This window comes from Caretta caretta, chromosome 14 (genome assembly GCF_965140235.1).
Source record: "Caretta caretta isolate rCarCar2 chromosome 14, rCarCar1.hap1, whole genome shotgun sequence".
Classification (NCBI taxonomy): Eukaryota; Metazoa; Chordata; order Testudines; family Cheloniidae; genus Caretta; species Caretta caretta.
In genome coordinates this window covers 43,884,665-43,907,240 of record NC_134219.1, presented here as the reverse complement: position 1 = coordinate 43,907,240, position 22,576 = coordinate 43,884,665, and the positions used below count along the sequence as shown (strand labels likewise).

Below are 22,576 nucleotides of genomic sequence, written 5' to 3'. Positions count from 1 at the left end.
ACGGGTAGTGAGCTAGTGCGCCCAGGGCTCCTTTATTGCATTGTAACTCGCAAGTGTAGCCAAGGCCTAAGACAGCAGCAGGGGAAAGGGAGGGAGCCATGGCTGCAGAGAGCCCCGTGGAAAGTCCCGTCATTGTGCTCTGGCTCCTGTGCTGGCTAGCGTGGCTGTTTGTGCCTCCTCCCCACCAGTTGCAGGCACAGGGAGTGCTCCTGGGAGGGGCAGGAGGGGGTGGGGTTGGGGCATAGACAGGCTGGAGGAGGAAGGGGCGGAAAGGGACAGAGGGGTGTGGCCAGGGTGAAGCTGCACCTCTTGTACTCTGCACCCTGGAAAAGCCCCTTAGGACCATTAAACCAGGGATGCAGCTCTGGCTGCAGCTTAGGACTTGCCTAGCTGCTGCTAAGGTCTGCATTGGCCCTTGTAACCACTGAATAGGGGGCCCACTGAACCAGCCCACTCCCTGCCTCAGTTTACCCATCTATACAATGCCTGTGTGTCTCTTCTCATTATAGTCTATGGAGGACAAGGGCCCCATGGTGCTGAGCTCTGAGCAGACCCGAAAAGCTTACGATTCAGTGTCCCGATCGTGAAAGGTCTCAGTGTCCCAGTGATGCCAATGGGACTGGAGTGGGTAAAGTTACACTCACCATTTACCGCGAAAGGGGCAGAGCAGAAAAAGGCCACCCCAGCTGTCTGACTGAATGTCTCGAAGTAACCAGCTGCACATGGTACATCCAACAGTCAGGGGACAGAAATTACAGGTACTATATGTACCATTCCAGTCTCTTTCCTTTCCGTAACCCTGTACCAAAGCACTGAATCTGCTCTGCTCTGCAACGCTGAGTGAAGACCCAGGTACCTGAGACAGCAGCAGGGGAAAGATGTTTGAGGGATGCCTGCAAATCTCAAGCCACACGGAGACCAGCAAAAGGGCAGCACTTCACTCCGCTGAGCTGCAACGTCTAGTAACCATGTTGTTAACCTGCTGCAACGCTGGACCCGGGTAACTAGCTGCATCCGCAGCAGCATCTCTGCGCAGCACGGCTTCCCCGCCACAGCTGAATTCCCTCTCCGTGTCCCCGATGGCGGCTTCCCAGACTGCCCCAGGCCTCCTCCGTCTGTCCCCACATCCCCTCCTGCAGCCACAATGGGGAAGTGGCCTGAGAGGTCTCTGTTTATCCCACACCACGTACCCTGAAGGCCCCAAGTGCGAGCTCCCTGCACGCCCGCTGCCCTCGGGCATTAGGCCCCAGCCCTCACCTGGGGGACAGGAGCTTGGTCTCCCTGCAGTCCCTGGTCTCTCTGCTGGGACGGACAAACAGGGAGAAAATGGGAGCAGGCCTTGCTGGGTGTGGTTGTGTGACAGGGTCACCTGCCCCCCTAGGGCCCAGGCTGAGATCCCAGCACATTCCACAGGCCCCTGAGCCGCCAGCAGATGGACTCTCAGCCTCCGTCCCTGTGGTGGTGGGGGAGGCTCTGGCTCATTGCCCTGGGGGAGCTGCTGGGGGAGGGAGGAGATTTAGCTCCTCACAGACAATTTTAACAGTTCTAAAGCTTCAACTTTTTGAATCTCAGTGTCTCGTGTCATTGAATAGTTCTCGTCTGACCAAAATATTGTCTGATCCCCCCAGAACTGATACATTTTTTTACCAAAGCCTCCAGGGGTGAAATTGGTTGGGTCCTTCCTGCTCAGCAAACAGCACGAGTCACTTTCAGAGAAGGAAACACCCAGTTGCTGCTGCAGGCGGGGCATAGCGGTGAACTCAGGAAACGGAAACTTACCCTGTCCCACTGCCCGGAGGGAGCCATGGCTGCAGCGAGCCCCATGGAAAGTCTCCAGGAGGAAGCGACATGTCCCATCTGTCTGGAGTATTTCACAGACCCTGTCACTCTGGAGTGTGGGCACAATTTCTGCAGAGCCTGCATCGCCCAGTGCTGGGAGGGACCCGACACAGCCGCCTCCTGCCCTCAGTGCAGAGAAACTGTGCAACAGAGAAACCTCAGGCCCAACAGGCAGCTGGCAAATGTCGTAGAAATCACCAAGCAGCTGAGTTTCCAGGCAGCAAAGGGAGCAGGAGGGGGCGGGGTGTGTGGGGAACACCAGGAGGCTCTGAAACTGTTCTGTGAAGAGGATCAAACCCCCATCTGTGTGGTGTGCGACAGATCCCGGGCTCACCGCGCTCACAGGGTGGTTCCCATACAGGAAGCTGCCCAGGAGTACAAGGTAGGGAGTTGCTGTCCAGTCTAATGGGTAATAACTTTGGATGTTAATTACAGGTTAATGGTGTGACCCTGTCATTCTGCTGTGTGTAGCCTTCATTGCATGAAAGCTGATGGGGGAGTTACAAGCTGTGGCTGGTATTACTGCTTGTATCACAGTGTTTATTGTTATTTGCATCCCCTGGAGACCCCAGATGAGATCTGACCTCGATTGTGGGGGCCTTGCACAAAACCCAGTGAGGGCCAATCCCTGCCCCGAGCCATTTACAGTCTAACTGGACAAGACAGACAAAAGGTGGGAGGGGAAACTGAGGCACAGTGAGAGGAAGTGACTTGTCCAAGGTGTCTCAGCAGATCAGTGGCAGAGCTGGATATAAAAGCCTGGTTTTCCAAGGCCCAGTTCAGTGCTTTAACCACTAGCTACTCTGCCCCTTTCAGCAGCACTGAGCAGTGATGAAGTGCAGACAGTAGAAGGAAAAGACTCCTTGATACAGGTCCTAGTCCCGGCAGGGAGAGGAGGTTTCCCACTGCGATTCTGAACTCTGTGCCACTCCATGAGGGTTAAACTCAGATGCTGCCGGCCTGCACTAGAGGAGATCACTGGGCTGAACATGGTGTGGGATTCCGAGCACCTTCAGTCCACACCCACAAGGGCTCCAGTCAGCGCAGGTCCATGCCACATGCCACTGGGATCAGACTTATCTTCAGCAAAACTAACCCCTGGGCAGTGCGGACCAGTGCCAGTCTGACCTGTTCTCGTGTGTTCATGGGCAAGGACCAGCCAACGTGGGTCTGTTAGTCCCACCAGGCAGCCCTTTGAAATCTGCCAGAATCCACCGCTTCTGGGGTCTTTGCTAGGGACTTTGGGGTCACTACCCAGAGGCCATTGCAAGGGAAAGGGACTAGGACAGCACTAGGGCAAACCCCAGCTGTTCTTAACACAAATCAACACATCTAATGGGGTTTGCCCTCGGCCTTAGATCAGTGCTGTCCAACCCGTCCCATCCCCAGGGGTACAGGGCTGAAAGCCAATGGAGATGGACTCCTTTGAGCATCCCAGCCTACATGGCTACCCCGGTGGCTTCTGGGGTTGGTATCACTGTTTGTTAAGTCTTCTCAAAAATGGCTTTATAGATTCACCGCCATGGGACACCAGTTTTCCACTGGTTCGACTCAATGGAGAAAGTGGATGTAATAACTTCAAACAAAACCTGCCCAATTTCTATAAATCAGGTTTCATTTCCTTGGTGTCTCTGATGTCCTACCTCTAGAAAGACCCACTGTTGTACACAGTATTGTTGTTGGTCCCGGGATATTAGAGAGACAAGGTAGGTGAAGTAATATCTGCTTCTGGCCAACTTCTATGGTGAACGACAAGCTTTCAAGCTCACACAGAGCTCTTCTTCAGGCCTGAGAAAGAGTTTGTTCCCCAGAGCTGAGTTGTGTGTAACTTTTTTGCCAACAGGAGCTGGGCCAGCAGAAGGTATTGCCTTACCCACCTAGGGTATCTAGGAAGACTGACTGTTATGTAGAATTTTGGGTGGAAAACACCTCATCTACCCCCTACAATCCTCAAAATAAACCCACCAAATCATTTCTGTTTGTCAGGAAAAAATACAAGCCCATTTGAAGACTCTGAGGGAAGAGAGAGAAAAGCTGCTGGGATTGAAAGTGGCTGGAGAGGACAGAAGCCGGGAGTATCTGGTCAGTGCCTGTTGTTCTTCACCTGCTGGGACATGGAGCTGGGAGGGATGTTTATTGGTAGATTTCTCTGTGGCCTTGTGTGTGTTTCTCCATGATTATGGGACACTCTGTGTGTGTGTGTGTGTGCGTGGGCGTGCGCATATCACAAATGTTCTCTCCCTGGAGAAGGACAACAGCGTCTTCTGCAGGATCTAAGATGCATTTAATTAATGAGTTAATTACGACCCCTTGTGGCTTTCACAAAATTTCTCCCACACCGCACAGACTATATCCCAGTAGACATGGAGACAGCCCTTGCAGAGAGATTGGGCCCAAATGGGAAGCTGTAAGAAAATCCTCTCCTTTGTGATCACAGTGTAGAGTCAAGTGTCAGGATGTGAAGAATGGTGGGTTTGGAACCACAGCCCACAGAGACTCTCATTACAACCCGACCGCTCTCCAGAGCCGGGGGGGAGGGGCTAGTGGAACTCTGGCCCACCAGCGGATCTGCCTACGAAGCTCCTGATTGGAGCAGACGTTCGGCTGCATGAATTACGCCAGCGGGAGTCACGGGAAGTTGTCCAAACAACTGAGTGAACTCCCGATCTGCTGCTAGACTGGACCCTGACGCTGGCTTGGCCCTGGAGTTGTTCCTGACTCAGGTTTGACCTGCAGTACTGCTGTCTGACTTTGGCTTGACACTTTGCGTGGCTGCCTGACTCCGACTCCAGTCCTGATCCCCCATGTGACTCCAGACACTGATTCTGGCTCAGCCTTTGGCATGACTTCTGAGCTCGACTGTAGCCCCAACCCTTGGTGAGATCCTGACTTTGACTCCAGCTCTGACTTCGGCTGTAGTTCCTGACTTCTGACTGCAGCTCTGAGCACTAGGCCTGATGGCTCATGGCCTGGTCTCTCCACAGATGTGTTAGAGATTGTAAAGAAACTCTCTCTTGTAAGAGTGTATGAAAGGTCATCAGGCTCCATCCGTGTTCCTGACCAGCCCTTTCCTTATTTCTTCTAGAAACAGACAGAAACCGAGAGGCAGAAGATTGTGTCTGAATTTCAACAACTGCGGCAGTTCCTGGAAGAACAAGAGCAACTCCTGCTGGCCCAGCTGGAAAAGCTGGACAAGGAGATTGTGAAGATACAGAATGAAAATATCACCAAACTCTCAGAGGGGATTTCCCATCTCAGTGAGCTGATCAGTGAGATGGAGGGGAAGTGTCAGAAACCAGCAAGTGAATTCCTGCAGGTGAGACTGAGCTAGAAACATCCCAAATCCCAACACAGGGACAGGAGAGCTCCTGAAGTACGGGCACCACGGTCCAGCAGTCAGAGATCTCAGTGTAACTCAATGTGTGCATTGCTGAAATGTGAATGACTATTGTTCTTTGCAGACTCACAGACACATTGATATTAGAGATGGAAAAGCCCCATTAGCTCAGTGAAACCATGGCCCCGGGGCCAGGGCAGGGCTGATTTTCCTTGTGTTTGCAAAATCCCTTTCTTGGAATCCCAAGTGTGTGTCCGGTGGTACTGAGATTTTTTTTAATCTCTCTCTCCTCTCTCTCCCCTCTAGGATGTCAGAAACACCTTGAGTAGGTACGTGGCTCTCTCTCATTCCCACACATACTTGGCAATGCTGGGGAAGAGCATGGAGATGATTTTAGCACTGCATCTCCACAGCAACATGTGTGGGGATTTTGGAAACAAATCTCTCAGATAAACTTCATCCTGAGGTTCTTACCCTGGTACAGAAGACTCTGGAATTGTCCATTCAGTGGGAAAGACTGACCTCAAGTGTTTCCTCGAGATGTCACATCCCTGGGGGAGTGGCTGCCTCAGGATTGTGGGGATGGAATATGGGCCTGTTACTACTGGGGCCCTGGTTACCACTCAGCCCAAGGCAGCAGTGGTCAAGAGTCTTTCCCACCTGAGTCTTTCCCAGCCTGAGGACTGTTTAGAGACCTGTATGGAATGAGCTGGGGAGGGGGGAGTTGGTGTCTCAGTTTCGTTCCTAGTGGACAGATTTCTACAGCACTTTACATAGGAACCTCCTGTCCCTCAGAGCATGGAGGCCAAAGAGTGAATTGGCCATGGAGACTCAATTCCCTTTTTGTCCCCAGATCTGATCTCACCAGACCAGAGTTGAAGAATATTAAGGAGTCCTTAAAAGGGAAGGTTGTATGGCCGTGGGCTGTGTTGCACTTGCTCTGAGGCTGGGAGAAGTCAAGGAATTCGAACTCCAGGCCCATTAGAGCAGCGACCCACTAGCCAGAACTTATAGTGAGTCACTAAATGCCATATAATCACAGGAAATTGTTTCTCTCTAGGTATGAGAAGGGGAAGTTCCAGCAGCCAGAGGAGATTTCTCCAGAACTGGAAGAGCGAGTCAGCAATTTCTCCCAGAAAACTATTGTGCTAATGGAGACTCTGAGGAAGTTCAAAGGTACCCAGAAGGGATCTAGGAATGGAAATTGGGAAGAGCCTCTGAGACTGTGGGAAAAGAATGGTGCTGGTCAATTGGCTCACACTTAGATGATGCTTCTATTTAATTGCTGGGTGAGAAGGCCAGACATTTGGGTCCAAGACACACAGGTTGATTAATTCAAACCTTTGTTTGCACCAGAAACATGCTTTTGAATGACAGTTACAAAGTAAGAAAAGACTCGTAGACTTTAAGGTCAGAAGGGACCATCATGATCCATCTACTCTGACCTCCTGCACTCCTCTCAAGTGGGCCTCTCTGGTCCCTCCAGATCGTCCGAGTACTCAGCTGCTGGCAGTCCTGGTCGCCAGAGTCCTTCGTCCCGGTCAGGTTTCTCCTGGCCCAGAGCCTCCCCTGGGTCGGCAGCAGGATCTGGAGGGAGCGGCCTGTGTCTGGCTCCCTCGCTGGTGCTGCGCTCACGGGGCAAATGGCCTCGCCCTTTGTACTTCCTGTCCCACCTGTCCCTTTCCGGGGATTGGCGTAAACTTGGTCTTGCCGCGCCCACTCAGGCTGAGAGGGTGGCTCTTTACCCTCTGGTTCGGAGGGAAGCCACCCTGGCTCCCTACAATCGGTAAATGATACGTTCCCCAGATGGCAGAGGAAGGCAAAAATAAACCCCAGAGTCTCTGGCAATTTGATTTGGTGGAAAATTCCTTCCCTATCCCAAATATGGTAGTCAGTTGGACACTGAGCATTTCAGAAGACCCAAAAGCCAGACACCTGGGAAAGATTTCTTTCTAACTCAGAGCCCTCCCCGACTCGTGCCCCATCACCAGCCATTGGGATATTTGCTACTAGCCATCGCATATAGAAAGAAGCGCTGGTCAGTTCCCTTCTCCTGGGGCATAGGTGGGTCATGGGGGATTTCTCCTAGGAAGCTCTAATTACTCCTTACAATGTCTGGAATATTAGACACCTCCAAATTGCATATTTACTAGTTCTTTTCCAATCACCTTTGAGTGGTATGAATATTAAGTACCTTATATAGGTCACACACTACACATGCATGAACATATCATTGGCAGGGCTTTTTTCCTTCAAGTTATTTTCATGTTATTGTTCTCTTCTCTCATTGGTTTATTCCCACTGATTCTGCACACACCACTTTCCCCCTTGTCTCCACACAGGGGGTATTGGACTTTGCTAACTTCTCTGTGGCTGGATGTACAGCCCCCCTCAGCCTAGCTCCAGCCCCTCAGTGCCTCACCCCACTGCACAGCCCCCCTCAGCCTGGCTCCAGCCCCTCAGTGCAACCCTACTGCACAGCCCCCCTCAGCTGAGCTCTCTCCAGCCTTTCAGTGCCGCCCCCTACTGCACAGCCCCCCTCAGCCTGACTCCAGCCCTTCAGGGCCACCTCCATATTGCACAGCTCCCCACAGCCAGCACTAGCCCCTCATTGGTACCCCTCCCCCAGCTGCACAGACTCCCTCAGCCTAGCTTCCCAGGAGCAGCAGGGATGAGGGACAGTGGGAAGCCACTTCTGGGAGCCAACAGAGGTGAGTCCGTCCCCCTGAAGAATTTGTTCTGCCCTGGCCCCTGCTCACAACAGGCCCACAGCCAGAGCTTGTCCCTTTGTCCTGGTCAGGAGACAGAGGAGGTTCCCATCGACCCTGGCATCACCCCTGCCCGGAGAGGGGTGCCCTGGTCACAGTGAGAGGATGGGAAACCCTGCTCCACTGAGAGACCCCCCTCCTCTGCTTCCCACATCCTGTGACATGATGGGGGATCTCCCATGTAACGGACACAGAGAGGGGAGAGACATGGGGTAAGTGGTATAGAGGTGGGACACACACACACACACACACACACAGACCCTCATCCTCCCATCAGACATATTATTTAAACAAGAAAAATAAAAAAGTAGTGACAACAATGCACTGAAATATGGTTTTAGGAGAAATATTTATTTCAATGCCCCCATCCCACAAAAAAAATATTGACTGCGGCAGTGAGGGACATTCAAAAACACTCCTATGAGTTGAATTTATTACTATTATTATTGTTTATTATTTATTAACAAGCTAAGTTATGGTTTTTTCAGTGTGGAAAATTGTGTGTTATTTTACGGGTTGAATGATGACTGAATGACATAACCCCCCGCCAGTGTCCGTCACTCACTCCAGTAATTTTGACAATTCTCCGTCGCACAACATGATGCTGCCTGACCCTGGCCAAAGGGACCAAAGTGGGTAAAGTTACTTTTCTGCCAAAGTCTTTGTATGATCTGGGTCTAGGTTATGACAAAAGGCCGTGAGTGAATGAGACAAACCAACTGTAGTTTGAAGGGTGGGAGGGGATGAGGAGGGGAAAAGTAAATCTCTCTTACAGATTGTGTGTCCTGGGATGGTTGTGAGGCTGAAAGGAGGTTGGTTCCATTGTTGGGAGATGGCTGAATGAGAAAGGAAACAGATGGTTTCAGTTAGTTTCTATGAAATGCCTGAGTGTGTCTCTGGGCCTCTCGATCTGTTTCTCTTTCATGATGAAAACACAGTTCTATGCGTTCAGAGTGGGGATGCTGTTATAAATACGAAAGTCTGAAATCTCGTCTCTTTTCTCCTTTCCCCCGCCAGACACTCTGCCGTCTGCACTGGAATCCCTAGGAGCACACAGACAGGGTGAGTTTGCAGCTGGAGATTGTCTTTACATTATGACAAAATTCCAGTCAAAACATCTTCCTGAGATTGTAACGAAAGTTACCAACCAAATCACCAGTGGCTGTGGTGCACACAGCCCTAAAAATAACCTGTTCACAGTGAGGAGATCCAGGGGCACTGGAACATGGGGGGCCAGGGGGCCAAGCTCACCCTCTTTTGAACGTGGGCATAGTTTGGGGGCAGGGGGCCGTGTTGGCCCCCCAAACTGCAAGCCTTGGGCAGGCGTGGCGCATCGCAGCGTTGGCTGTGCTTCATGGAGGGGCGGCTGATCAACTGCGCCCTGTGTAGTGCAGCTTCTTCCTGGTGCTTCTCCCTCTCAGTGGCCCCACCCCTGCTCCTCTTCCCCCCGGACCCTCCACCTGCCCTGGGTGGTGCACGCCGGAGAGTGGGGACATGGGAAGGTGGAGGGTCAGGGGCTCTCCATAGTGGCCTAGGCTCCCAGCCTGGCCAGAGGTAGGGCCTAGGCGGGAAGATGAAGAGTGGGGCAGGGCCAGGGAGAGGGCAGGGCCACAGGTGGTGTGACCTAGAACCCCCCTCCCCAACTTCTGCCAAGGTGCCGGAACACCTGGGGAGATCCCAAGCTGACATCACACAAATAATCCTGACACCAACCTGAGTGCTGAGTTCATGGCCATGCTAATGAACAGAAACACTCTCCCTAAGCAGCACCCGAACAGAGCTCAATGCCCTGAGGACTGACACATCCCTCTGCTTTACCCCGGTGCAGGGGGTCTCCCCATTGCTCTTCTCCCACATCCTGCCTTTCCTCTGGGCAGGGCTGGGCTCTCCCATTGGAGCTGCTTCCTAGACTGGGGCGATCCTTTCCCTCTGATGCTGCCAGCTCCTCCCCTCTCTCTGGGCTGGGGATGGGGCTGCCTCACGGAATGCCACCTCCTACTCTCTGGTGTTAATCAGCTCTTCCCCAATGCTGCATCTTCCTCTCTGTTCCCAGCCCTGGGAGTGGAGACTGCATTAGAGGAGGGAGATTTCCTCTGGGCTTCAAAACTGGACCTGCTTCCTCTCCTTCCTCTCCACTAAAACCTTTCTTGGTGTGTCTCTCCTGCTGGGAACGGAGCAGAATCAACAGGGGTAGCTGGGAGCTGAAGCTGATGCAAGCAAATGGGAAATTAAAGAAGTGGGTCTCCTTACAGAGACTGAGGAAGTGCAGTGACATCCCTGCTCAGTCTCAAGTGCCCAGGACAGAGGCAGCTCCCTGGGATCCAGGCCTGTCCCAGCCAGAACAGGGCTGCTGGGGAGATTGAGAAATGGCCCCAGCCTCCCCCAGGGCCGAGCTCTGCCCCTAACGCTCTGATTCTCTCTCTCCGCAGCGAATGTGACTCTGGATCCAGACACGGCTCATCCCTGCCTCGTCCTGTCTAAGGGTGGGAAAAGTGTGAGATGGGCAGACACAGAGCAGGATCTGCCCAACAACCCTGAGAGATTTGACACTGAGCCCTGGGTGCTGGGCTGTGAGGGATTCACCTCGGGGAGACATTGGTGGGAGGTGGAGGCGGATGTGGAGATCGGGGGTGAGGGATCCTGGGCTGTGGGGGTGGCCAGAGAGTCTGTGGGGAGGAAGGGAGAGATCATTTGTAGCCCTGAGGTGGGGATCTGGGCTGTGGAGTGGGACTGGGATCATTTCCGGGCTCTCACCTCCCCTGTGACCCCCCTGCCCCTGAGCTGGTCCCTCAGTAGGATCTGGGTTTGTCTGGACTGTGACCGGGGGCAGGTGACATTTATCGGTGCTGGTGACGAGGCCCCGATCTTCACTTTCCCGCCGGGCTCCGTCCCTGGGGAGAGAATCCGCCCCTGGATCCGCGTGGGGTCGGAATCCCGGCTCCGACTGCGTCCCTGAGACCCACAGCAGGGGGGGGGGAACCGGAAATCAGACTCTCTAGCCGCATGGACCCCAGTGTCTATGACCTTGGAGGACTCCCATCTACCCAGCCCCTGCCCCCTCATCTCTATGACCCATGGAAGCTCCTCCCCCTCCCTCCCTGCAGCCCCAGGAGACAGAGGGGGAGGGGGAGGAACCCCTGGGGCTGCAGGAGGGGCAGAGGTGGGGGCTGGGCAGGGGGCAGAACTAACAGCCGGGCTGGGGACAGGCAGAGGTGGGGGCTGGGCAGGGACCCAGCATGAATCAATCAGGGTTTGGGGGGCTGGGGAGAAGCAGCAGCAGGGAGCGGTTTGTGCAGATCTGTGGGATTGGATCTCATGGGGTCTCCCAGCCAGAGCTCCTGCCCCAGGCGCCCAAGTCACCTTTCCCTGTAACTACAGGACAGCTGGTAACCCTGTAACTGTCAGAAAAGGGGGGGGGGGGAAGACGGGTGGAGATTGACAAAAAAACCCAAACATCATATAACCTTAAAACAATCGTCACTGGGGCAGTCTCATGATTTTTTTTTAAACTCCTGAGGTTGGCAGCACTGGGGGAGGCAGGGACAGGGTGGGTTGAACCAGAGGGAATTAGAAGGAGCAGGAAGAAAAATGTGAATGAAAATAGAACAAGAATAGAGGGAGTGTCTATGAGAAATGGTGGAAAACAGAAATGAGAAGAGTGACAGGAAAATGTCCCTGACAGGGGAACCAGCCTGGGGGCAGCAAGAGGAGAAGGGATAAAATCAGGGGAAAGAGGGGAGCAGCCATGGGGGATGATCTGTGACAGGGAGGGGAGGAGAGTGGGAGAGACACAGGAAAATAAACAGGGATCAGAAGTGAGGGTTAAAAAAAATGAGTAGAAAGGGACAGTATGGAAGGAAAGGAGCATGAGAGGGACAGAGATTTATTCAAAGTTACTGAAAGTGACACTGTAACTCATCAATTCCCTATATTCATTCCTGGACAACTGTACTGTTGTGCCATTAAGAAAACTCTTCTCAGTGGCTGGGGAGCTCCTGGCCATGCTGTGGTTATTAAAGCTCCTTCTCGGCTCCCTTTACTTTCCACCTTTAGTTACTTACTGTAAGTAAAACATTACAAACAATTCTTCATGTTTGTTCCACTTTACTGTCCCAGCTGCAGTTGTTGAGTGCAGAGTCCTGGGCTTTGCTTTCTTACTTGCTTGTGTCCCCCCAGCGCCCAGGGAATATCGAGCCCCTGGGAAGAGATTTTGGGTTTTCCTGGGATGTGTCACTCTCCAGCCTGTGCTCTGTCTCTGTCCTGTGCACACCCCTGTCAATCAGGAATTGCTTAGCTGTGCTCTGGGGAGAGGTGACTGGTTGCACGGGGAGCAATCCGTGACTTGGGGTTGCAATGCTGAGCATCACAGGGCTTAATTTGTAGGCAACCAGAAAATCATAGTCTGCAACTCTGCAAAGCTGAGTTAGGGGCCTAAACCCCCTAGACAATGTGTGGGCATCACAGGCATCTCACAGTGCAATTCACAAAAGCCAGCTCACTCGGCGGGGAGCCATCTAAGCCAGCCAATGGGAGAGGCGAGAAGGGGGGAGGGGTGTCCGAAACCCTGCCCCTCTCACAGACAGGTGCCTAAACCAGGGCTGCAGAGGGGCTTCTATGTCCGCTTAGCAACCCACAGACGGGAACCCAGCGCCTGACGTCAGGGAGCTCAGGTGCCTATGGCGTGTCTTGTTGGAATGAGGTAGGCACCTTCCTCGCTCCACAGGATGGGTTGGCGGGGAGAAGGAGGAGGTGGTTTTGGTGATATCACCTGCCTTATAACTTTTAGCCCCATGGTGAGAGCCCTCAGCTGGCACGTGGGAGACCCAGGTTCAGTTCTCCCATCAAGCTGTGTACCAAGCTCAGGGCAAACAGTTATAAACCAGGGCACAGACCTCCCACTGGTTGTGTGTCCTGTATCTAGATTTCACCTACTAGGTATCAAGTGAGAACACTGAAGCACCATAACAGCCTGAACATGGAGTCACAGACAGTCCCCTTGGGTTCTCCGGTCCATCTTGCTACTTTTCTGCCTCCTCCCCTGCTGCATCTCCCTGCTCCCCCTGCCGGGGCTGCCACGTTCCCAGCAGCAGAGTCGGGGGAGCTCCTAGCCACAGGTATCTCTGGTTAAAGCCACCAGCTGCTCTATCCTAGAGCCAGAGCTGGATTAGGGTTATGAGGGACCTAAGGCTAATGCAAGGGAAGGGCCTAAATATGAATTACATATTGCAAAAAAATTATGTCATCAAACATTTCTCTACATACATATTTACATATTATTTATATATGTAAAATTAACAAATTTATTCTACTCTGACGACACTCAATTCTTCCCACAGACACTTCTGAGTAAGAGGTAGCACGAGGGATGCTGCGCTGTCTTTCACTGAGGCCTCCTTCCTCCTAGGTTAGGGGTGGGCAAACTTTTTGGCCTGAGGGCCACATCGGGGTTCCGAAATGGTATGGTGGGCCGGGTGCGGCCAAGCCCCCGCCTGCTATCCAATCTCCCTGCTTTCTGCCCCACCAGACTCTTGCACTATCCAACCCACCCGCTCCCTGTCCCCTAACTGACCCCCGGGGCACCTGCCCCCTATCCAACCCCCTGTTTGCAGCCCCCTGACTGCCCCGCCCCCTATGCACACCCCGCCCCCTTGCTTTCCCTGCCCCCTATCCAACCCTTCCTGCTCCCCATCCCATTGGGGCTTGTCTACAGTACTGCGGGAGATCGCTAAGTTACTTAACTTCAGATATGTGAAAGGCATAGCTGAAGTCGACATACCTCGATCTCCTCGCTGCGGTGTCTTCACTGCAGTAAGTTGACAGCTGACACTCTCCCGTTGACAGGAGAGCACTCAGCGGTCGATTTATCGCGTCTGGATGTGATAAATCGACCCCTGCTGGATCGATCGCTGCTTGTTGATCTGGCGGGTAGTGTAGACAAGCCCTCAGTGGGCTACTGTCCCTGTGTCTCAAGCTGATTTCAGGGTCTCCAGTGGGATATTCCCCCACCCATGTCTCAGGGACACAATGAGACGAGATCCTGCCCCCACCTCGAGCTAGGACTCCCACAAGTCAGGTGCCAGGTGGCTGGGAAGATGGGAGTCCTCCCAGCGGTGCTGAAAGCCAGTGGTCCCTACCCCAAACTTTTTACCTCACCCCCTTTACTCCTGTCCATGTCCTCCCCTTCCCCCAGAGCTGGGGCCAGGAGCAGGGCTGTGGCTGGGGTGGGGGAACGTGGACAGGGGTAAGGGGCCAAGGCTGGGACCCCGCCTGTGGACTCCAGGTGAAGGGCCATGAACAGAGCCCTGGGTATGGGCCCACAGCAGCCAGGAGCTGAGCCCCTGAGTGTGGGGCCAGCGGAAGATGGTACCCTATATCCAGAGCCCCGTGTGCAGGGCTGGCGGCAGCGGGGGTCCCGCATGCGGGGCTGGGGACAGAGCCTCAGGCGTAGGTCCAGCAGCAGCCAGGGTCCTGCGTGCGGGTTGGGAACAGTGCCCCAGGCGCAGGTCCAGCAGCCGCCAGGGTCCTGTGTGCGGGGCTGGGAACAGTACCCCAGGCGCAGGTCCAGCAGCCGCCAGGGTCCTGTGTGCAGGGCTGGGAAGGCGGGAACAGTCGGGACCACAGGTGCAGGGCCAGGAGCAGAGCCCCAGGTGCTGGACTGGCAGGCCCAGGACCCTGGGTACAGTGGGGCAGGCAGGACCCCACACAAAAACTGGGGGTGCTGCAGCACCCCTGCATTCCTAGTTCCGGTGCCTATGAGTCCTCCAGGGTCAGAGAGACCTGGATTACTAAGGCTAGAGAAGCTTTCATTCTCGGTGGCTGTTGGGGCTGACCGCAAGTTACCTTAGCCTGTTGTTACAGAATGGTTGGTGGGGGGGGGGGGGGGGGCGCGCGGGGGAGAACTAGTAGTGAACTGGCTTTGACTGGCCAGGCTGGCTTGCAGCCACTCGACTGGATAAACGAGAAAAGAGCTAAGGAGGGCCTGAGAGGGTTACGTGTGAGGGGAATAGAAATCAGTAGTGTTTCCTGCCAGAGCCTGCTTGTGGATGTATACACCCCCTGAGGAAGAGATGATAAAAACAACTATGAGAATTGCTTTAGACGAACAGTCTCACCTGCGGACCTAGGCCTTGTGAGTGCCCAGGAATTCCCCCTCGCTGGAGCAGCGCCTGCTATGAGCCCTCAAGGACAAGGCTGGAGGGTCCGGGACTGTCCGTAGCAGAAGGGGCATAAGCACTGATTCTTGCTTGCTTGGTTGCTGGAAAGCACGTATTTAGTAACGCGTGAAGGCTGGGAAGCTTATTCTACTTTGGCAATAAAACTGGTTGTACTTATACACCTGGTGTGGCTTCATTGAGTGTATCCGAGCCCCCCCTTTGGCACAACAGTGGCCTATTTCCCCCTCCCCTCCCACACACACACACACAATCACAGTGACACAGTGATCCCCAGAGTCCTCCTGGACCATAGAGGACAGTGACGAAAAGGTTGCACAATCCCTGGGAGCAATGAGTTTGGTTTTCTGTCTCCATCTCTCCCTGCCCCCTATGGTTTGACCGCGCAGACTCCATGCAGCCTCTGGAGTCATAGGGACGAGGGTGTCTGAGGCTAAAGAGGCTGATTTCAGGGTCCCCAGTGGGATGTTCCCCTGTGTGTCAGTCTGAGCCAGGATCCTGCCGCCATCCAGAGCCAGGGGCTGATTCTCCCCCACAGTGACAGAGGCTTGTGGGAAAGCAAAGATCAGGGCCTTGTTATCAGCACTGAAAAATGTCAGCTGCCCCCCGTTCACAGTTCAGACAAACCTGGATCAATCCCTTCCTGCTCACAGACTTTCCGGCCACCCCTAAAACCCAGCATCACCTGCTCCCCACCTCCACTTCTCACTAATGTGTCTCCCAGGTGAATTCCTCACAGCCCAGCACACAGGGATTGGTGTCAGGTAGAGCCTGCTGCGTGCCTGCTCATATCACACCTTCCCAATCCTCAGACAGGACGAGTTGGGGATGAGCCGTGTCTGGATCCAGAGTCACTTTCGCTGGGGAATGAGAGAAAATCAGAGCATTCGGGGCAGAGCTTGGCCCTGGGGGTGTCTGGCACTGTCAAGGTTCCTTCCTCACTCTGAACTCTAGGGTACAGATGTGGGGACCTGCATGAAAGACCCCCTAAGCTTATTCTTACCAACTTAGGTTAAAAACTTCCCCAAGGTACAAACTTTGCCTTGTCCTTGAACAGTATGCTGCCACCACCAAGCGCTTTAACAAAGAACCAGGGAAAAGGACCACTTGGAGTGCCTCTTCCCCCAGCTATCTCCCCAAGCCCTTACACCCTCTTTCCTGGGGAAGCTTGAGAATAAGCAAGTTAAGCACAGACCAGCTTGGATTTCTTAGGACCTTAAAAACCCTTAGGACCTTAAAAAAACAGAACTTTAATTAAAGAAAAGATAAAAGAATCACCTCTGTAAAATCAGGATGGTAAATACCTTACAAGGTAATCAGATTCAAAACACAGAGAATCCCTCTAGACAAAACCTTAAGTTACAAAAAGACACAAAAACAGGAATATACATTCCCTCCAGCACAGCTTATTTTACCAGCCATTAAACAAAAGAAAATCTAACGCATTTTCTAGCTAGATTACTTACTAACTTTACAGGAGTTATAAGGCTTCCATTTCCTGATCTGTTCCTGGCAAAAGCATAACACTGACAGACCAAAACCTTTGTTTTTCCCCCTCCAGATTTAAAAGAATATTGTCCCCTCATTGGCCATTTTGGGTCAGGTGCTAGCAGGATTACCTTAGCTTCTTAACCCTTTACAGGTGAAAGGATTTTGCCTCTGGCCAGAAGGGATTTTATAGCACTGTATACAGAAAGGTGGTTACCTTTCCCTTTATATTTATGACAGGGACCATTTCCTCAAGTGTCCCAGCAGCCCTGCACTTGCTGGGACAGTCGTGGATCCCAGAGAGCTACTTCGGTCCTGGGCACCTGAGGCTGAGCAGAGATGTCACTGCAGTTTCTCATTCTGTCTAATTGGAGTGACTTCCATCCTTTCTCATTTGCTTCCAGAGGCTTCCAGAGGTGTTTAGCCCAGTGATCCCCTCTAGTGCAGGCTGGCAGATGAGTTTAACCCGTCATGGAGCCACACAGGAGTTCAGAATCCCAGTGGGAAACCTCCTCTCCCTGCTGGGCCTGGGACCTTTATCAAGGCATCTTTCCCTCCTTAAGGACACACTTCATTGCTGCTCAGTGGTGCTGTGGAGGCAGCATGGCCTAATGATTAGTCCCCTGGTCTGGGCCTTGGGAGGCATGCGTGCTATTCCCAGCTCTGCCGCTGAGCTGCTATGGGCAAGTCTGTGCCTCTGTTTCCCCTCCCACCCTTTGTCTGTCTTGTCCAGTTAGACTAGGGGTGGCCAACCTGAGCCTCAGAAGGAGCCAGAATTTACCAATGTACATTCCCAAAGAGCCACAGTAATACGTCAACAGCCCCCCATCAGCTCCCCCCCTCAAGCCCCCAATGCATCCCACCTGGCGGCAGCTCCTCCAATCAGCACCTCAACCTCCCTCCCCATGCCTCCCACCCTCCACAGTCAGCTGTTTCGCATGTGCAGGAGGCTGGGGACGGGTGGGGAGGGGGAGAGGGGAAGGATGAGGACATGGCAGGCTTGGGGAAGGGGTGTTGTGGGGGAAGGGTCTGGGGCAGAGGCAGAGGTTGAGCAGTGAGCATGACACCCCCCCACTCCGACATTGGAAAGTTGGCATCTGAAGCTCCAGCCCCGGAGTTAGCGCCTGTGCAAGGAACCGCATATTAACCTCTCGGGAGCCACAGATTGGCCACCCCTGAGTTAGACTGTCACCTGCTGAGGGCAGGGATTGTCCCTCACTGGGTTTTGTGAAGGGCCCTGTACGACGAAGGTCAGGTCTAGTTTGACATCTGTTGCGGCTACTGGGAGGAAAATAGTAATGATAAACACTATGGTACAAACCAGTAACAACAACAGCTTGTAACTTCCCATTCTCCACTCCGAAGGCAGCGCTCCCACGTAGACTGGCCTGCAACTCATGTGATTTTAACCTCACTGGTCATTTAACACCTTCTGTTCTGTTAGATTTCAGAGTAGCAGCCGTGTTAGTCTGTATTCGCAAAAAGAAGAGGATGACTTGTGGCACCTTAGAGACTAACCAATTTATTTGAGCATAAGCTTTCGTGAGCTTATGCTCAAATAAATTGGTTAGTCTCTAAGGTGCCACAAGTACTCCTTTTCTTTTTGTTCTGTTAGAAAGTTCCCTTCTGCCACCAGTGGGAGCTGGGTTTGAAGAGGAGTCAGCGTCCCACACACAAATTCTCTCACATCAGACATCTTTACGTTCTTCAGGTTTTGGTTTTTGGTCTCTCTTGAAACACTGCCATATCTTTTACTTTTTCTAGCATCGATGGCTTTACACAGCTAAATAATGCAGTTACACTGTGTTCTCTGCAGCCACAGGACCCTCTTGCTCAAATGTCCCCAAGCGGGAAATGGTATGGAAAAGAATTCAACTTCTCAGAGACATGTTTCTCGCACAGGGCATCTCTAAAGTCTTCGTGCTGCATAATTTTCTTTTTATAGCATGTTTCATGCAACGAAGGCTTTACAGAGCTCAGTGATGCAGTCAGACTAATAGCCATGGTAGGCAACTTGCTATGAAATTAATCTGTAATTAAAAGCCAAAGTTATTACTCTATTAATAACTTAATAAGTTACCCAAAATCGAAAGTTATTCAACTTAATAGCAATTCCTTACCTTGTAGTCCTAGGCATTCTTGTCTAGGGAAACCACCGTGTGAGCTCTGTGAGCCCAGGACAGATGGCAAACCAGACAGGGAGAAGTTTGATTCTCTTCAAAGAACAGTTTCAGAGCCTCTTGGTGTTCCTCACACATCCCATCCTCTCCTGATCCCTTCGCTGCCTCTAAACGCAGCAGTTTGGCTGTTTCTATGTCTTTTGCCAACTGCCTGTCTGGCCTGAGATTTCTCTATTTCACAGTTTCTCTTTACTGGGGGCAGGAAGGACACACCTGTATGCCATCCCTCCCAGGGCCAGTCCATTCAGGGTTGGCTGAAATTTTGCCCATGCTCCAGAGTGGCAGGTTCTCTGAAATACTCCACACAGACAGGACAAGTTGCTTCATCCTGGAGACTTTCCACGGGGTTCTCTGTGGCCCTGGCTCCCGCTGGGCAGCGGAACAAGGTAAAGTTCACTTTTCTGAGCTCAGAAATATGCCCCATCTGCAGCACAACTGGTTGTTTCCCTTCCTGGGACTGACTCTGCTGTTTGCTAAGGGTCAAGCCCCAAAAAACTACATGGAACGTGTGGAGAGAGAGAGAAACTAAGAGGGTTGAAAGCTAGCTAGCAATGACTTGCAGAGTTGAGAGGTTCAAAGGTGAATTTTGCGAGCCGTTGAACCTGAGTAATACACAGACACCGAGTTCAACCATGGTCCTGGGTAGAAATCAGATTTTTTTAAAAAGGTCTGCCTCTGTCAAAGGGCTATTATTTATTTTGGGTAAATGCCATCTGAGTACAGCAGAAAATTCAGAAGGTTCTCAAACTATGTTTGAAAATAAAGTACACACACAAATGCTTATTTGGAGGGGAGGGGGAATTTGTCTCTACTCATCTTTATAGACTGCAAGCTCTTTGGGGCAGGGACCTCAGTACATTTAAGCTGCCGATTTGTGTATCATTTTTATTTTCTTGGAATGGAGAGCTGGGCCCACTGCCTTCTTCCCCGCCTGCTGCACACACAGAGCCCCCAGCTGGAGAAAAGTGAATGAGGACCCCAGAGCAGTTGTTCTTGGGGGGACACTCCATTAACTTAGTTTGCACTACAGAGTGAGGTCGACGTCAGGCTGCCTTGTATAGACATAATTATGTCAGTGTCTACACTGCAATGCTGCTTCTGCTGAAAGAAGCGGCCTGCTTTGCTGACATAATCACTTCACTTCCACGAGAGGCGTAGTGCTTATGTCAGTGTAGATAGGATGACGCCGCATCCATGTAGCCACTGCATAACTTACATCGGTGTGGGGCTGACAGCTGGCCCACCTCCACCACAGCGCTGACAGCTGGGCTCACTGATGGAGCCCCTCCTCCCCCGCCCCAGTGCTGACTGCCTGGGATGTCAGCTGAGATCTGGGCTCACAGCTGGGCCTCTCAGCTGTCAGTCAGGGCTCAATTTCACAGCAGGGAGCCTACCCGCACAGTTTCACAGCTGCAATTGTTTCACATTTCCTCTTTGGTGCCAGCTGTCAGACCCTGGGTGGGGCGTGGGGGCTCTGGCTGTGATCCCCGAGTAGCTGTCAGTGCCTCACACTCTGGCTGTCCTTACCCCACAATGCCCTACTTCAGTTGGTGAAAGTGCTCCTGGTGAAGACATGTATCAGTGGCAGAAGGAGGGTAGTGTGAACATTAACAGGCGATTTAATTACTGTGGTGCTGGAGGTCGACCTAACTCAAGTTGACCTAATTTTGTAGTGTAGATAACCGCATGGAGATTCCCTCTTCTCAGACTATTGGCTCAGGCTCTCTGCAAACTCAGGCACAAGTCACTATATCAGTTAAGCTCGGGCTACGTTATCAAACTTTTCTTTTCAATCATGTGGGCTAGAAAGTTACTTTTTGTTTGCTGATTTTTTTTATTATGAAACCTCATGTGACCCTAGAGATGGGTCCGTAGGGAATAACCCATAGCACCTGTGTTTAAACCCACTCCTGGATGTTCCATGCAGCAGAGTGAGGGCTGCTGCGTGCATGATTCATGTGAATGTCCTGCTGGTGGTGCCTGGGCTGTCAGGGGTGTGGTGGGAACAGCTCATTCCTAGCCTGGCAGCAGCATGGACACATCTTGCTTCAGTCCTGCGTGCAAGGAAAGTGCCTCGCATGGAGCTCTAGTGCCCACGTCCCCCCAGTGAACAGTGCGGGGTTGACAGGCTGGGGCACCACCAGTGGCCAGGGCTCCCTGCACCTGCCCAGAGGAAGGAGCCTGTAGGGGAGAGATTTAGGTGGAGCCAGAGATCAGGGAGAAAATATGGGAAACTAGGAGATTCGGTAGCTCTGAGAGACTGAATCTGAAAAGGGAAGGACTGAATTAACCCGGATCCAGAGTGTTCCTACCTTGTATTTCTGGGCAGCCTCGTCCGGGAGAAGCACCGGATCTCTCACAAACCACACACACGGCTTCCCCGTCCTCTCCACAGAACAGATCCAGGGCTTTGCCGTGTCTCTCACACAGCTTCTCTTTTCCTGGTTTGAAATCCAGCTGTCTGATTTTTTCCACAATATTTGCTTGCTGATAATTATGCAGGAGAGCCCTTTTCTGGATTCGGGCTCTGCAACTGGGGCAGCACAAGGGATCAGAGTCCAGCTCTTCCCATGTCTCACAGCGCTGAGTGATGCAGCCTCGGCAGAAGTTGTGCCCACAGTATATGGTCACTGATCTGTCAGATATTCCAGACAGATGGGACATTTGGTTTCCTCTTAGATTTCCTGTACAGGAGTAGCTGAGGCCATGGCTGCTGGGATGTCTGGGCTTCTGTTCTCTCTGCACCAGAAATGGTTTTGCTGATAATGGGCAGTCCCTGCCCCACCTCCTATCAGCTGCACAGGTGCAGAATGAGGTGAAGAGAAAGGAGAGCCCAGGAGGTGGAGCAGGAGAAAGATACGCAAAGAAGGAAGCAGGAACTACCTAGGCAAGGAATGGGAGCAATGGGGTATAAAGAAGCCGAAAAGGAATGAAAGGAAAAGGGGGGAAACAAACAAAACAACAAGCACATAAAAGCTTCATTTCTACATAGTACACGTTCAGGTGGGGGTTGAGCCGGCTTGTACTCCCGGGGCTAGCTCAAGCGGCCTCCTGGCTTCTGCAGCTGCCCCGCTAGTAGTTGTAGGCTAGCTCCAGCCATCAGCTGGGAATCACACCGCCCCGGTGTTGGGTAGACATGCCCTCAAACGAACTAGCTCGCCAACTACAAAAGCCGTTTCTCCTCCCTTGGTGGTCACACCTCAACTGCTAGAACAGGGCCTCATCCTCCCTGATGGAACTAACCTGGTTATCCCTAGCCTGATTCTTCCTTGCATATTTATACCTGCCTCTGGGAATTTCCACTACATGCATCCGACGAAGTGGGGATTCACCCATGAAAGCTTAGGCTCCAATACGTCTGTTAGTCTATAAGGTGCCACAGGACTCTTTGCCATTTAAACGAACTAGGACATTCTTCATTCACAGTGAGGGCATCCACAGCTACAGGCAGACTTGCACTGAAACTACAGTAGGTGGGACCTAAACCCCATTGAGTGATTTCAGTGACAATGTGTGTGCGGAGGAGCCTCGGCTTGGCTGTGTCTTGCTGAACATTCAACCACCCGCCTGGGACCAGCTAGGCAACAGGGGCTCCCTGGGTTAAGGTCAGAGGCAGCTGGCATGTGCTAATGACAAGGCACGAAAACAACAGCTCTATGACATTGCCGTTAAAGGTTACACAGCCCAGCCTGTTCACAATACCAGATAAGAGCTGGAAAGAAGATTTTTAGGTTTAAACTTTATAAAACTCCATAGACAGAAGAAGGGAACAATCCTACCCTTCCCCGACCC

General features: G+C 52.4%; 1 protein-coding gene across 4 annotated transcripts in view; it reads left to right on the top strand.

Annotated features, from left to right (window-relative positions):
- Positions 1-1,768: 1,768 nt before the first annotated feature.
- The window catches only part of LOC142069127 (zinc finger protein RFP-like), a 331,206-nt gene continuing 310,398 nt past the window's right edge, over positions 1,769-22,576 (top strand). Inside the window, exons 1-7 of one of the 4 annotated variants that reach the window (XR_012664968.1) lie at positions 1,769-2,221; positions 3,826-3,921; positions 4,925-5,155; positions 5,483-5,505; positions 6,237-6,352; positions 8,962-9,006; positions 10,374-11,104. Coding sequence is in view for 3 of the 4 variants with exons in the window: in XM_075119506.1 (XP_074975607.1) it covers positions 1,805-2,221; positions 3,826-3,921; positions 4,925-5,155; positions 5,483-5,505; positions 6,237-6,352; positions 8,962-9,006; positions 10,374-10,900 (1,455 nt within the window). In the remaining variant the exon portion in view is untranslated. Of the gene's footprint in view, positions 2,222-3,825; positions 3,922-4,924; positions 5,156-5,482; positions 5,506-6,236; positions 6,353-8,961; positions 9,007-10,373; positions 12,029-22,576 lie in introns of those variants that run through there. The other 3 variants (XM_075119507.1, XM_075119506.1, XM_075119508.1) reach the window with 3 other exon arrangements.